General features: G+C 37.4%; 1 protein-coding gene across 4 annotated transcripts in view; it reads right to left on the bottom strand.

The window, feature by feature from the left end:
• The window catches only part of MAP4 (microtubule associated protein 4), a 205,785-nt gene that overhangs the window by 98,944 nt on the left and 94,067 nt on the right, over positions 1–12,774 (bottom strand). For all 4 annotated transcript variants that reach the window (XM_069475625.1, XM_069475629.1, XM_069475627.1 and 1 more), the window contains exon 3: positions 10,659–10,721. In XM_069475625.1, the coding sequence (XP_069331726.1) occupies positions 10,659–10,721 (63 nt within the window). The remainder of the gene's footprint in view (positions 1–10,658; positions 10,722–12,774) is intronic.

Consider the following 12,774-nt stretch of genomic DNA (forward strand, 5'->3'; position numbering starts at 1 on the left):
ACTGTCTCAAAAAAAAAAAAAAAAAAAAAAATTAATAATAAAAACCATCACAAATCAGTAATATAACCTTCCACCGTAAGAAACTAGAAAAAGAGCAAACTAAACCAAAAGCAAGCACAGGAAGGAAATAAAGATTAGAATGGAAATAAATGAAATAGAGGAGAGAAAATACAGAAAACTCATCAAAACCAAAAGTTGGTTTTTTGAGAAGATCAATGAAATTGACCAACCTGTCAGCTAGATTTATAAAGAAAAAAGGAGGGAGGACTCAAATTATTAAAATCAGAAATGAAAGAGGAGACATCACTATGATTCTTACAGAAATAAAAAGGCTTATAAGGGAATGCTAAGAACAACTATATGCCAACAAATTATATAACCTAGATGAAATGGACAAATTTCTAGAAACAAAGAAGTTACTACAATTGACTCAAGAAGAAAACATTAGGATGGGAAATTTCACAACTAACTTCTGTGGCTAGTTCTAGTTTCTAACAATCAGGCTTAGGAATTAGTGCCACAGTAGATGGAGTTCCTTCAAATTTTCCTGTATGGAGTTCATGGATCTCATCCTCAATTTCATCCTGCATGGTAAGGCATAAGCAGACAAATCATATGTTAACAAAATCTTAGTTTGAATTAAGCACTTGGTTAACTGGACACCTTTTGTGCCCCCTACCTCACAACCTTTTAAGTCTATCATTTACTCTACCTGCAGCCTCTAGCTGCACATAGGAGTGATCTGACAACCCTACGTTAATCAAACTAAGAGTTTTCTGCCCCACATCTTCTCTGATGCCAAGATACAAGACATCTGCAGCCTAACACTGCACAAGTGCAAATCCAAACATAAGATATTTAACCAATGAGAGATGGTAAATGGTGAATAAATGTTACCCAATTCTATAACCGAGATGCTCAGGTAGAGAATTCAGAAAGGCATCCTACACAGTTCCTCAAAAGATCCCAAGAAGGTTAAGCCCCCTTTGCCCACCACAGTGACCAGGTAACTAGTTGCTTAGCACTACCAACTAGTGACTTGGTAACACTTCACTGTGTTGCCTTTTCCTTTTTCCAATTTCACTTTTCCCAGTATCCCACTCTTGTTCCCAGGGATCACTTCCTGAAATAATAAACTATCTACATGCTAGCCTACTACACATCTAGGCTATATGGTATAGCCTATTGCTCCTAAGCTACAAACCTGTACAGCATGTTATTGAACTGAACACTGTAGGCAAATGTAACACAGTGGTAAGTATTTGTGTACATATACATATCTAAACATAGAAAAGATACTTATAAATACGGTAATATAATCTTATGGAACCACCATCATATATGCAGTCTGTTAACCAAAATGTCATTAGGTGGTACATGACTGTATTGTTATATAGTCAAAGAGCTTTACAAACTGCAATGTGTTATACAAATGATGGTTAACTTTATTATGAATAAAATACATCAGAAAAATTTGTTCAATTGTAAAATCATATAAAAATATAAGATGAATCTACCGTAACTGTATGTGAATGTCAGTAGTTCTGTGAACAAAAATCCTCTTGTCTCTGATACTGTGTGGCTCTATCTATAATGCTTTAAATTTTCATAAGAGGAGAATATATTCACATAGTAGTTGTGGAATTACAAATAAAGAAAAAAACTATTCTGTATCTAAATATGCCTTTTGGCATAGTGTGGAGTTTTCATTCAGTAAAGAGAAGCAAATCATATAAACAAAGTTATAGTTAAAAAGTATACGTAAGGCCAGGCATGGTGGCTCAGACCTGTAATCCTAGCACTTTGGCAGGCCGAGGTGGGAGGATCGCTTGAAGTCACGAGTTTGAGATCAGCATAAGCAACATAGTGAGATACTGTCTCTACAGAAAAAAAAAAAAGAAAGAAAGAAAGTACGAAAAGGGAAAAAAAGAAAAAAGAAAGATTTGCCAGGTGTTGTAGTGCACGCCTGTAGTCTCAGCTACTCAGGAGGCTGAGGCAGGAGGATTGCTTGAGCCCAGGAGTTTGAAGCTGCAGTGAACTATGATGACACCACTGTACTCTAAGCTGAGCAGCAGAGGAAGACCTTGTCTCAAAAAACAAAAACAAAACCAAAAACAAACAAAACAAAAAACCCCAGAAAACACAAAAAACAAACAAACAAAAAAAACCCCATCAGAATTATGGTTTCATTTAAAGCCCAAGAAGCAGCAATTGTCTTATTCAATATAAAACCCCAACAGAAATTGAAATCAAATGGCTTACAGTGTAATTAAATGCTTTGCTTAGAAAAGGGTTCTTAGCTCAGTCCCTGAGATAGTTTCAAGTGAGTCCTAAACACACTAGAAATAAATGTTAATAAGGCCGGGCGCGGTGGCTCACGCCTGTAATCCTAGCACTCTGGGAGGCCGAGGTGGGCGGATCGTTTGAGCTCAGGAGTTCGAGACCAGCCTGAGCAAGAGCGAGACCCCACCTCTACTAAAAAAATAGAAAGGAATTATATGGACAGCTAAAAATATATATAGAAAAAATTAGCCGGGCATGGTGGCGCATGGCTGTAGTCCCAGCTACTCGGGAGGCTGAGACAGGAGGATCGCTTGAGCTCAGGAGTTTGAGGTTGCTGTGAGCTAGGCTGACGCCACAGCACTCACTCTAGCCTGGGCAACAGAGTGAGACTCTGTCTCAAAAAATAAAAAAATAAAAAAAAAATAAATGTTAATATCTTATGTACAAGCATATGGGGATTCCTGAGGAGAAATTCTATATTTTCATCAGAAAACCATGAAGTAAAGAACTTTAAGAAACATTAGATGATGGTAGTTTACTGATGTGTCTCTAACATGCAACTCGCATCCGGAAAATGAAAGAAAAGAACTAAAGCTTTGTTTCAGGATTTTGGCATGAGAGTGGGAGAAGAATGTCTTGCTATGTCTCTATCTAGGAATATAACACGCAGCTTTATGTTTGGGCTTCATTTATGAGTTACAATGTCAACTTAAGAGTTGGCTCTGGCCAGGCGCGGTGGCTCACGCCTGTAATCCTAGCACTCTGGGAGGCCGAGGTGGGCGGATCGTTTGAGCTCAGGAGTTCGAGACCAGCCTGAGCAAGAGTGAGACCCCATCTCTACTAAAAATAGAAAGAAATTATATGGACAGCTAAAAATATATATAGAAAAAATTAGCCGGGCATGGTGGTGCATGCCTGTAGTCCCAGCTACTCGGGAGGCTGAGACAGGAGGATCGCTTGAGCTCAGGAGTTTGAGGTTGCTGTGAGCTAGGCTAACGCCACGGCACTCACTCTAGCCTGGGCAACAGAGTGAGACTCTGTCTCAAAAAAAAAAAAAAAAAAAGAGTTGGCTCTAATAGCTGTTCAGAAACTCTATCACATATTTATTTATTTGTTAAGATTTCACATTTTTAGATTTTTTAAATTTTTCTAAGGCTAAATCCTTTACATCCTGCCTGATGAGACAGTAATGAAGCACACAGGATACCTTCTGTGTCATGACATCCTAACATTTTACTGTTTCACTGCTGGTACGACCTTGGGGATTGACATCACATCACATGCACAACAGTTAGCACAATAATAAACCATTTACCTAACTCTGATCACAATGGACACAGCCAGTAACACTGCCATTTGTGGAGCACTTAGTGCAATGCATCTAGTCCTAAACACTGTAAATAAAGGTAATCTCCATGGTAGCACAAATGTTTATCCCACAAATAATTTGTAGTTAAGGCTTGTTAAGCCCTCACCGTAGGCCGGGCGCGGTGGCTCACGCCTGTAATCCTAGCACTCTGGGAGGCCGAGGTGGGCGGATCGTTTGAGCTCAGGAGTTCGAGACCAGCCTGAGCAAGAGCGAGACCCCATCTCTACTAAAAATAGAAAGAAATTATATGGACAGCTAAAAATATATATAGAAAAAATTAGCCGGGCATGGTGGTGCATGCCTGTAGTCCCAGCTACTCGGGAGGCTGAGACAAGAGGATCCCTTGAGCTCAGGAGTTTGAGGTTGCTGTGAGCTAGGCTGACGCCACGGCACTCACTCTAGCCTGGGCAACAGAGTGAGACTCTGTCTCAAAAAAAAAAAAAAAGCCCTCACCGTAATAGAAACAACCTCAATATAAAGTTGAGAATAATCCAATGTACACATGGCTTAGGAATGAAATTAACACTCTGTGCCTGCCCCCCTAATCCTGTGACTTTTCCTAGAATACTCTCTGGTCTTCCAGCCCCACCAGATGATCAAGTCAACAAGGAGGAAGAATCCAAATGTAGCTAGCTTTCATCTATCAAGGATAAATACACTAACAAAATCCAAGAATTGCCCCCATCACAAAGCTTTACTCCTAGGGTACCTACTAGAAAGTTAGTTGGGATTGTGAATTACTCTTTATAGTGTTTAAATTCTTATGCTTCAAACCTAAGAATAGATTACTGAGCTGTCTTAATAAAAAGAAACCTCAGAATATTAAACTGAGCTCTTAATAAAAATAAATATTTGTCAAGCTTAAAAAGCTCCTTATGCCAGGCAAATTACTTAGACATAGAATCTTTTAATGTCTTAATTTAGTCAACATATTACATTTGCAAACCTATCTATTGCAAAGAAACACTAACCCAGAATGGGTAGGGAATTGGGCATTCTGTTGAAGTCTTCCCAGATAAAGCATACTAGATTATCAAATAATAAAATTACAAAATTAAATGTTATTGAATATAGCAAATTTTATTTGATAATTCAGGAGGCACTTTAGGAAGACTGTGAATGTGAATTTTAATTGGGCTAAACCAAAGGTAGTGCTAGAAAATATCTAATAAATGTAATATTAGAAAGTAGCTAACAATAACTGACATACTATGGATACTGTCTTTTGAAATAACTGCTTATTGTCACTCTGTCAACTGTCTTTCTCACCAGATGTTATTTAAATATCAATAGTCATTTGAACTTCTTAACTCTTACAGATTTTGGATAAAAGGGAGTTTACACTGAGAATCAAAAACAACAACATAAGTAAAAGTGCTTGGCAAAAAGGTAAAAATTCCAAGCAATTACAGAATTATTATGGGTAGAATCAGAAGCTACATTAAACCTAGAACTTGGGCCTCAAGAGTCTTTACCAAACTTGTGTTTTAGTCACATTATACTTCAATAATTAAGACTCCAACCAAAGTCCAGTCTGTTTCATGTTAATGTAAGATGTTTATTAGTGTAATTTATTTAGCACAATAATCACATTAAAATGTCCCAATATACAAACTGTTGAAGTCTAAAGTCACAAAAAATACAAACTTAAGTACATGAATAAAGTTATAAAAATATTATTTAAAAACAAAGTTCTGTATCTTCAACATTGGGCCAAAACAGGAAAAAAAGAGAGAAAGAATGCATATGAAAAATACCACATTTCAATAAAGCAGCCCAGACCAGTCTGGCTGCTTGACCAGCAAGATACTGAACCACTCGGCATGACCATTATGGCAATACAGCATTTCATTATGGGACTGGCTACTTCATATAAAATTAAATGTGGAACATTAAATTTATTTCTTTCAAAATGAAACATCCAAGTGAAACAGAGCTAACAATATAAACCAAATTTTAGTTGGCTGCTAGTAGAAAATTTCAGCAATTCCATAAATTCAAAAAGAAAACACTTAGAAAAAATTTTCAAATAAAATAAACATAACCAAAGAAAAATGGAATAAATTAATATCAATCATGAAGTGTGAATGTGTGCAACAGAGAGTTGTACCCACGTTTCTCCACCCACCTATTATTTAGACAAGCTATAGGGAACGGTTAGAAGCAATGGCAAGATGTCAAACATGATTTTAAAACATTCATACTACCAGTTTTGAAAAGTTCCCTGGCCAACCCCACCACCACCACCACCAAAACCAACATAATAAACAAATACACACCAAAGGGAAAGAGTTGTGTTTTAATTTGATGGTGTGCTCTCCTATAGAAAAGAGTTTTCACATTTTTCAACTGCTTAGAATATAACCATAACCTCTTCCCTCTAAAATGTACCTCTTTCAAATGCCTTCTGTCCAGAGCCCATAGAAGGCATTCTTGGCAGAGAAACTGGAGCTTTTGACCACATCCCTGTAGAAGATGGAATGCTTCCTAAATTCCAGAAGTCACTACAGGGGACTCAGTTTAAACTTTCAAGACACTCTGATTTTACCATCTCAAAAATATTTTGTATCAGAGGATCTAAAACAATGTATGTTTGAAAATCTTCCTCAGAACATGGTGCCAATTATTTCTTTTAATCTAAAATAATCAGTACCTTGAAAGTCATAAAAACCTGATAATCAGTAAGAGGATAGAAAATTAAAAAGTATTTCACATTTCAGATCTTAAACCAGAACTCTTCTAAGATTTCAAAACACGGCACATGATTTATGTTCTATTTCTAAAAATACAATCAAAGGTTATCATTGTAGAGGTTACAAGGTACATATCCCAAATGGTTCTAGATTTTATTTTAGCTTACTAACGTATGGGAAAATGAGGATGGAGAATAAGAAAGTCCCATTGAGACAATCCTCAGAATGTGTTCATGGCAATGGACTTCTGACTTCATGTGGGATCCACCAATCCCATTGGCATGCTGCACAAAGAAAAAGATACCTCCAAAGTTCAAAGAGATACTAATCCTAAACAGAGTTGAAGTCCAATTAGATAATCATTTCATTAGAAACTTGCTAAATTGGTTGTGGTTCTTAAATGTGTTACAATTTAGTTTCATTCTGGTGTTGTTAGAGAAAAAGTTCATTTTTATCTGGGTCAACATCCCAATATTTTAACAATATAGGATTCAAGAGCATTATAACTGAGTTCCATTTTTTTAAACTTATCAATTCTTATTTTGATAGCTCATGAGCGTATTCAAAAAGTAACTAGTTACAAAATTCTATACACAATAATAGGGTTGTCAAATTTTCAGAAGAATCTAAGCCTAAACAAATAGGTCATAATGTCATAATAAAAACAATTTTGGCCCAACTTGCAAATAACCAAGGATGATTTAATTTGGAGAAATACTTTACAAGGCTTACTCAGAGCTACTCTAAATTTGAAAACTTGTAATTAACATAGCTGTCATTATTCAAATTTTAGTAAGGTACAGAGAAACACAGGGGGTAGCCTGAAAGATTAACCTTCCCTAAAAGCAAGCTCACAGAAGGGAAAGAGGAGGGAGAGGAAAAGGAAAATCACTCATTGCAGTACTGGTGGCCTCAACCCCTTTATGAAAGCACAGGTTCTCATACGGTGTTACAATATCCAGATTCACGTTGAAGATTCGAAAACCAAATTAAAAAGGTCAACTAAAAATGTTTAAATTAAAAAAATATATGAGATTGAATTAAATGATAAAAATAAAATTTAAAGGAGAACAAGAAATAAAAGACATTAGGTGATGTTTGTAAAAATACTAAAATTAAAAAGAATTCATCTTGCATTTTGTGCTCACAAAGGGAAATGAGGTTCCATCAAGCCCTGCAGAACACAAGAGGAAGCAGGTGGTTTGCTCAGGCATCAGCAGAAATAGGCCCCTCAGCTTCTTCTACATCATGTCCAGGAAGGAAAAGCAAAGCTCTGCAAAATGCTGAAGGTTTTAGAAGTATAACGATGCTTAGGAAAGATCACTGGTCTGGTGTTGCAGCAGTCCCAGTGTTGAGAGACACGCTAGGCTTCTAGGAGGAGAAAAATAGAAAGGGAGGAAGAAGTAGGAAGGGGAAGGAAAAGGGTGGAAAAGCACAGGTCATTAGTAAACAGCAAGTTCAACACAGCAAGATGCTCATAAACCCTTTATATGTTATAAATAGAGCCGGTCTCTCTTAGGAATATAGATAATGTTCTGAGGGAAACAGAAATGGGAATTTTCAAAATGGTAGAGTTAGATGCTCCAGTTAGTCATGGCCAAACTAGATGATCCCAAAACATGCAATCTTCACCCTTCTCCCTATGCCTCCCTCCCCCCAAAGAAACATGCATATTTTCAGTAAAGTACCTGCTTGAACACAGCTAAGAGGTCAAATTCAGAACCCAAACAACCTGGGTGTACAAACTACATTCTACCTAAGGGTGGAGAGGTATCCAAGAGCAGAAAGATCCACTCTCATAATGCCACTGGGCAGTTCATAAAGAGCTCAGTTCTTTTTTGTCACCAGGAAACTAAACGTCCTAAAACAGTAAGGGCCAGGCCGCATGTTTTTCCTCTTCTTTTTCTGCACTAGTAAGACTTGGCAGTGGGGAATAACTGCTACACACACTTACAGAGTTTGAGTCTCCTCTGGTCAGACTTGACATGCTGCTGGAGAAGAAACCTAGTCTAGCTTTGATAGATGTTTCCTTCCCAGATAAAATAGCATCTACTCTTTTAAAAAATTTTTTCTTTTGAGACTGAGTCTCACTCTCTTGCCCCTGATAGAGTGCACAGTGGCATCATCATAGCTCACTGCAACCTCAAACGCCTGGGCTCAACCAATCCTCCTACCTCAGCCTCCCAAGTAGCTGGGACTGCAGGCGTGCACCACCAGGCCTGGCTGATCTTTCTATTTTTTTTTTTTTTTTCCTTCTTTTTTTTTTTTTTTCTTTTGAGACAGAGTCTCACTTTGTTGCCCAGGCTAGAGTGAGTGTCATGGCGTCAGCTTAGCTCACAGCAACCTCAGACTCCTCGGCTTAAGCGATCCTACTGCCTCAGCCTCCCGAGTAGCTGGGACTACAGGCATGCACCACTATGCCCGGCTAATTTTTCTATATATATTTTTTAGTTGTCCATATAATTTCTTTCTATTTTTAGTAGAGACGGGGGTCTCGCACTTGCTCAGGCTGGTCTCGAACTCCTGACCTTGAGCGATCCACCCGCCTCGGCCTCCCAGAGTGCTAGGATTACAGGCGTGAGCCACCGCGCCCGGCCTTTGATTTTTCTATTTTTAGTAGAGACAGGGTCTCACTCTTTTTCAAGCTGACCTCGAATTCCTGAGCTCAAGCAATCCTCCTGTCTTGGCCTCCCAGAGTGCTAGGATTATAGGTGTGAGCCACTGTGCCTGGCCCAGCATCTACTCTTTCAACTGGCTAATCAAATCAATCCCTTCTAGCCTTTCCCTAAATTGGCACTGTGTCTCCTGGTTAAAGAAAGCTGAATTTACTCGTTTTTTAAAAGTTCATGTTCTGGCTGGTCCAATGGTAGTGGGTTATCAAAACTTATTACCATTAGTGTCACTAAAGTTGTTATACAACCTCCACTGCTCAATTTGGCTAAAAAAAATAAATAAATAGAAGTTCATGTTCAAGCTGCTGCTTCTCTAATTACAGGGACTTTGGCATAAATGTTTTCTTAAAACCAAATCACACAGATGACTTTGCTTTCAAGCAGGTACAGAACAGTCAATACTGCATATGACTGAGATTACCAAAGAAATACAAAATGACAGCTCACAAAACATGAAGATAAGGTGGCACTTCTGGTTGTTTATAGCTTCTAAAGTAAAGAGTACCTAATTGATGAGTTGCTCATATAAATAGTAATGTCACTGGGTAAACAAACATTGACAACAAATAGAACTTAGTCATCAATAAATCTGAGGTAGCAAGATATATACAATATTTCCTCAGGTCACAGAATAAAGAATAAATCCTGGAACAACTGCTATTGCTAACGGAAGGCTTTTTGGAAGCCTTAGAAATCAAGAAATCCTGTGGTAGTTTAAGGAAAAAGTTCTCATAGCTGAAGTGTACATACATGAAGAGAAACACAGGAACAGTACATGCCTAGTGCTTAGCCCCACTGCAGTAACATGAATCACATTAATGTGCCCCAGTTAAGAGCACACTCCGCTGCAGAGAACAGTGTGCTTGATCATTAGAAGTCAACTCATTTGGGTCAACAATGTCAGTCTGATCACAACCGCAAATTAAGTGCAGTTATTTATAAAAATACAACACTCGACTCCCACATTGGCTACCTAAGAAAAGATTGATACAGTACATCCCTCTGTATTCCTGCTACTGCTGAGAATTTTGCTCACTACAAAGACACCGGGGCAGGGGGTTGGTGCTGTTATGAGGTGAGAACCCACAGGGGAACTCAGTGCTAACTGATAGAATATCAAAGCCCTAGTAATAGACCAGATGTGAAATTTACTGACAAATTTCAAAAGCAACAGTTAAAGGAAAAATAAAGGAAAAACAGACCAAGGGCAAAAGAGAGGGAAAGAACTTATAATTTGTTGCTCACAGGTTTCCTGATGTTCAGCTGTGAAAAGCAAACTAAGTGCAATGTGCATTCAGGGAAGACACCTGCCTTAAAGAGTCATAGTGGCCAAATGCCTCCCATAAAACATTTTGATGATGATTATTCTGCATCTATAAGAGCATTTTTAAGATTGATCCAGCTCTTGTGTGGTACAGCTCCAACAAATATTCAAGGAATGTCAAAGGAAGCTCATTCTTCCCTTTTCACTGTTAGAGATTTTATGTGGCACGTGCCCTGCGTTTAAATATATCCAATAAGAGCAATACCATCAAAAATAAGTCATATGCTTTCACCAACAATCCTTCTCAAAGGACATTATCAAGATGTTTACTGTGACTGTTCCACCCACACATCTGGGGAATCTTGGGAACTACTTACCTGTAGTATCATTTCCTTCTATTCCATGATCACCATTGGCTAGCACTGTTGGTTTAGGAGTATCTGCAACAATCACAAAGAATAATTACCCATTGTGATAGATAGAAAAATGAAAAAAAGATCCAATTACTGTCTTACTAGTTAGAATTTTTGTCACTCTAAATAGTATTAGCTGAAAGCACTTAAAAACTGTTGAAAATTTAAAGATTTAATAAAAGAAAACCCAGAAACAGAACAGAACTGAGTCATTAATTCCCAGGGTACCCAAGCTCTGTTAAGTACCACCTCTACAGGGCAGCTCTCCATAATAGCAAGTGTGTCTTTTTTAAGCTGTAAATGGTCAAAGATTACCATTAAATTCAATAAAACCATCTTGAAACACCACAAGTGTAGTTATCAGTGATTCAAATCAAATGTCCCAAGGACACAGGGCCATTTGAAACAACTCCCACACAGGAAAACCAGAATACATCACTGCTCCTGGAGGTCATCAGCAGCACTTCTGGAAGCATAAGACTACTTTTTCTTTAGCTATTCTAATAGGGTATAGTTATGTCTTATTCTCTAATGACTAAAGATATTGAGCATGTTTTCAGGTGTTTATTTGTCATCCCTTTCTCTTCTTTGGTGAAGTAAATGGTCAAATTTTCTGAATATTTCCTAATTGAATTGTTTGTTTACTTATTACTGAGCTTTGAGTAGTTTTTATATATTCCAAATATCAGTACTTTATCAGATGAGTTTTGTAAACATTTCTCCCAATCTTAACTTGTACTGTATTTTCATTTTCTTAACTGTGTCTTTCGAAGAACAAAACTTTAAATTTTGATGAAGTCTAATTTATCCTATTTTCTTTCATGGACTGAGCTTTTGATGAGGTATCTAAGAAATCTTTGCTTCTTTGCTTTTCTATATAAATTTCAGAACCACTTATTAATTTATATAAAAAATCTTCAGGGGATCTTATTTGCAATTGCACTGAATATACAAATCAATCTGGGGATGTACAACCTTTTCTGAAAGGTTCTGACTATATCTAACATTTCAGCAACCTGTCTAGCTCTGCAGTCATCCTACTGACCCAAGAGTTTCATACAAATCATTCTCAAGAACCTCACAGATATATTTCTCATATGACAACAAATGAAAATCTAGAATATATGCTATTAAAATATAAAATGTAAGATTTTACTTTGGAAGACAAGAAACGCTGTCCAAACCTTTTGGCCTCCACAAATACAAGGCAGAAATCTTTCATATAAATTTCTCATTGAAAAGACCATTTATTCTGTTATCTCAGAGGAACAATCAAAGAGAACAACCTAAAAGAATAAGACAATTAAATGGAAGAAAAGAAGGAAATATAGAAGTGAAAGATAATAGACTTCTATTACATACCCACCCACTATGTAACGCACACCCTGCTAAGTCTTTACATACTGTATTTTACTTATTCAGAGAGATGCCAAAATATTCCATCCCACATTTGGCATAAATAAATTCCCTTTCACATTGACACAATAATCTTACAGGACTTATTCTTCCTAGCTCAGGAAAGAATGCATATTTTTAAAAATCTGCTTCATTTTAAAATGCAGATTTTCAAGAATATGGAAATTACAAAAATTGATGCCATTAGAGTAGTATGAGAGCAGCCATGGGAGTGATAAAACCTTTTTAAAATTTGATAATAACCACACTCTGGGAGGCCAAGGCGGGAGGATCGCTCGAGGTCAGGAGTTTGAGACCAGCCTGAGCAAAAGTGAGACCCCGTCTCTACTGAAAAACAGAAAGAAATTAGCTGGACAACTAAAAAAAAAAAAAAAAATACATATATATATATATATATATATATATATATATATATAAAATTAGCTGGGCATGGTGGCAAATGCCTGTAGTCCCAGCTACTCGGGAGGCCAAGGCAGGAGGATTGCTTAGCCCAGGAGTTTGAGGTTGCTGTGAGCTAGGCTGACGCCACCGCACTCTAGCCCAGGAAACAGAGCAAGACTCTGTCTCAAAAAAAAAAAAAAAATTTTTTGATAGTAAGCGGTGTTGGCAAGGGTGTAGGGAAATAGGCAATCTCAAACACCATTTGGGGGACTATCAATTGGAA

The sequence above is a fragment of the Eulemur rufifrons genome, chromosome 7 (genome assembly GCF_041146395.1).
Source record: "Eulemur rufifrons isolate Redbay chromosome 7, OSU_ERuf_1, whole genome shotgun sequence".
NCBI classification, from domain to species: Eukaryota; Metazoa; Chordata; class Mammalia; order Primates; family Lemuridae; genus Eulemur; species Eulemur rufifrons.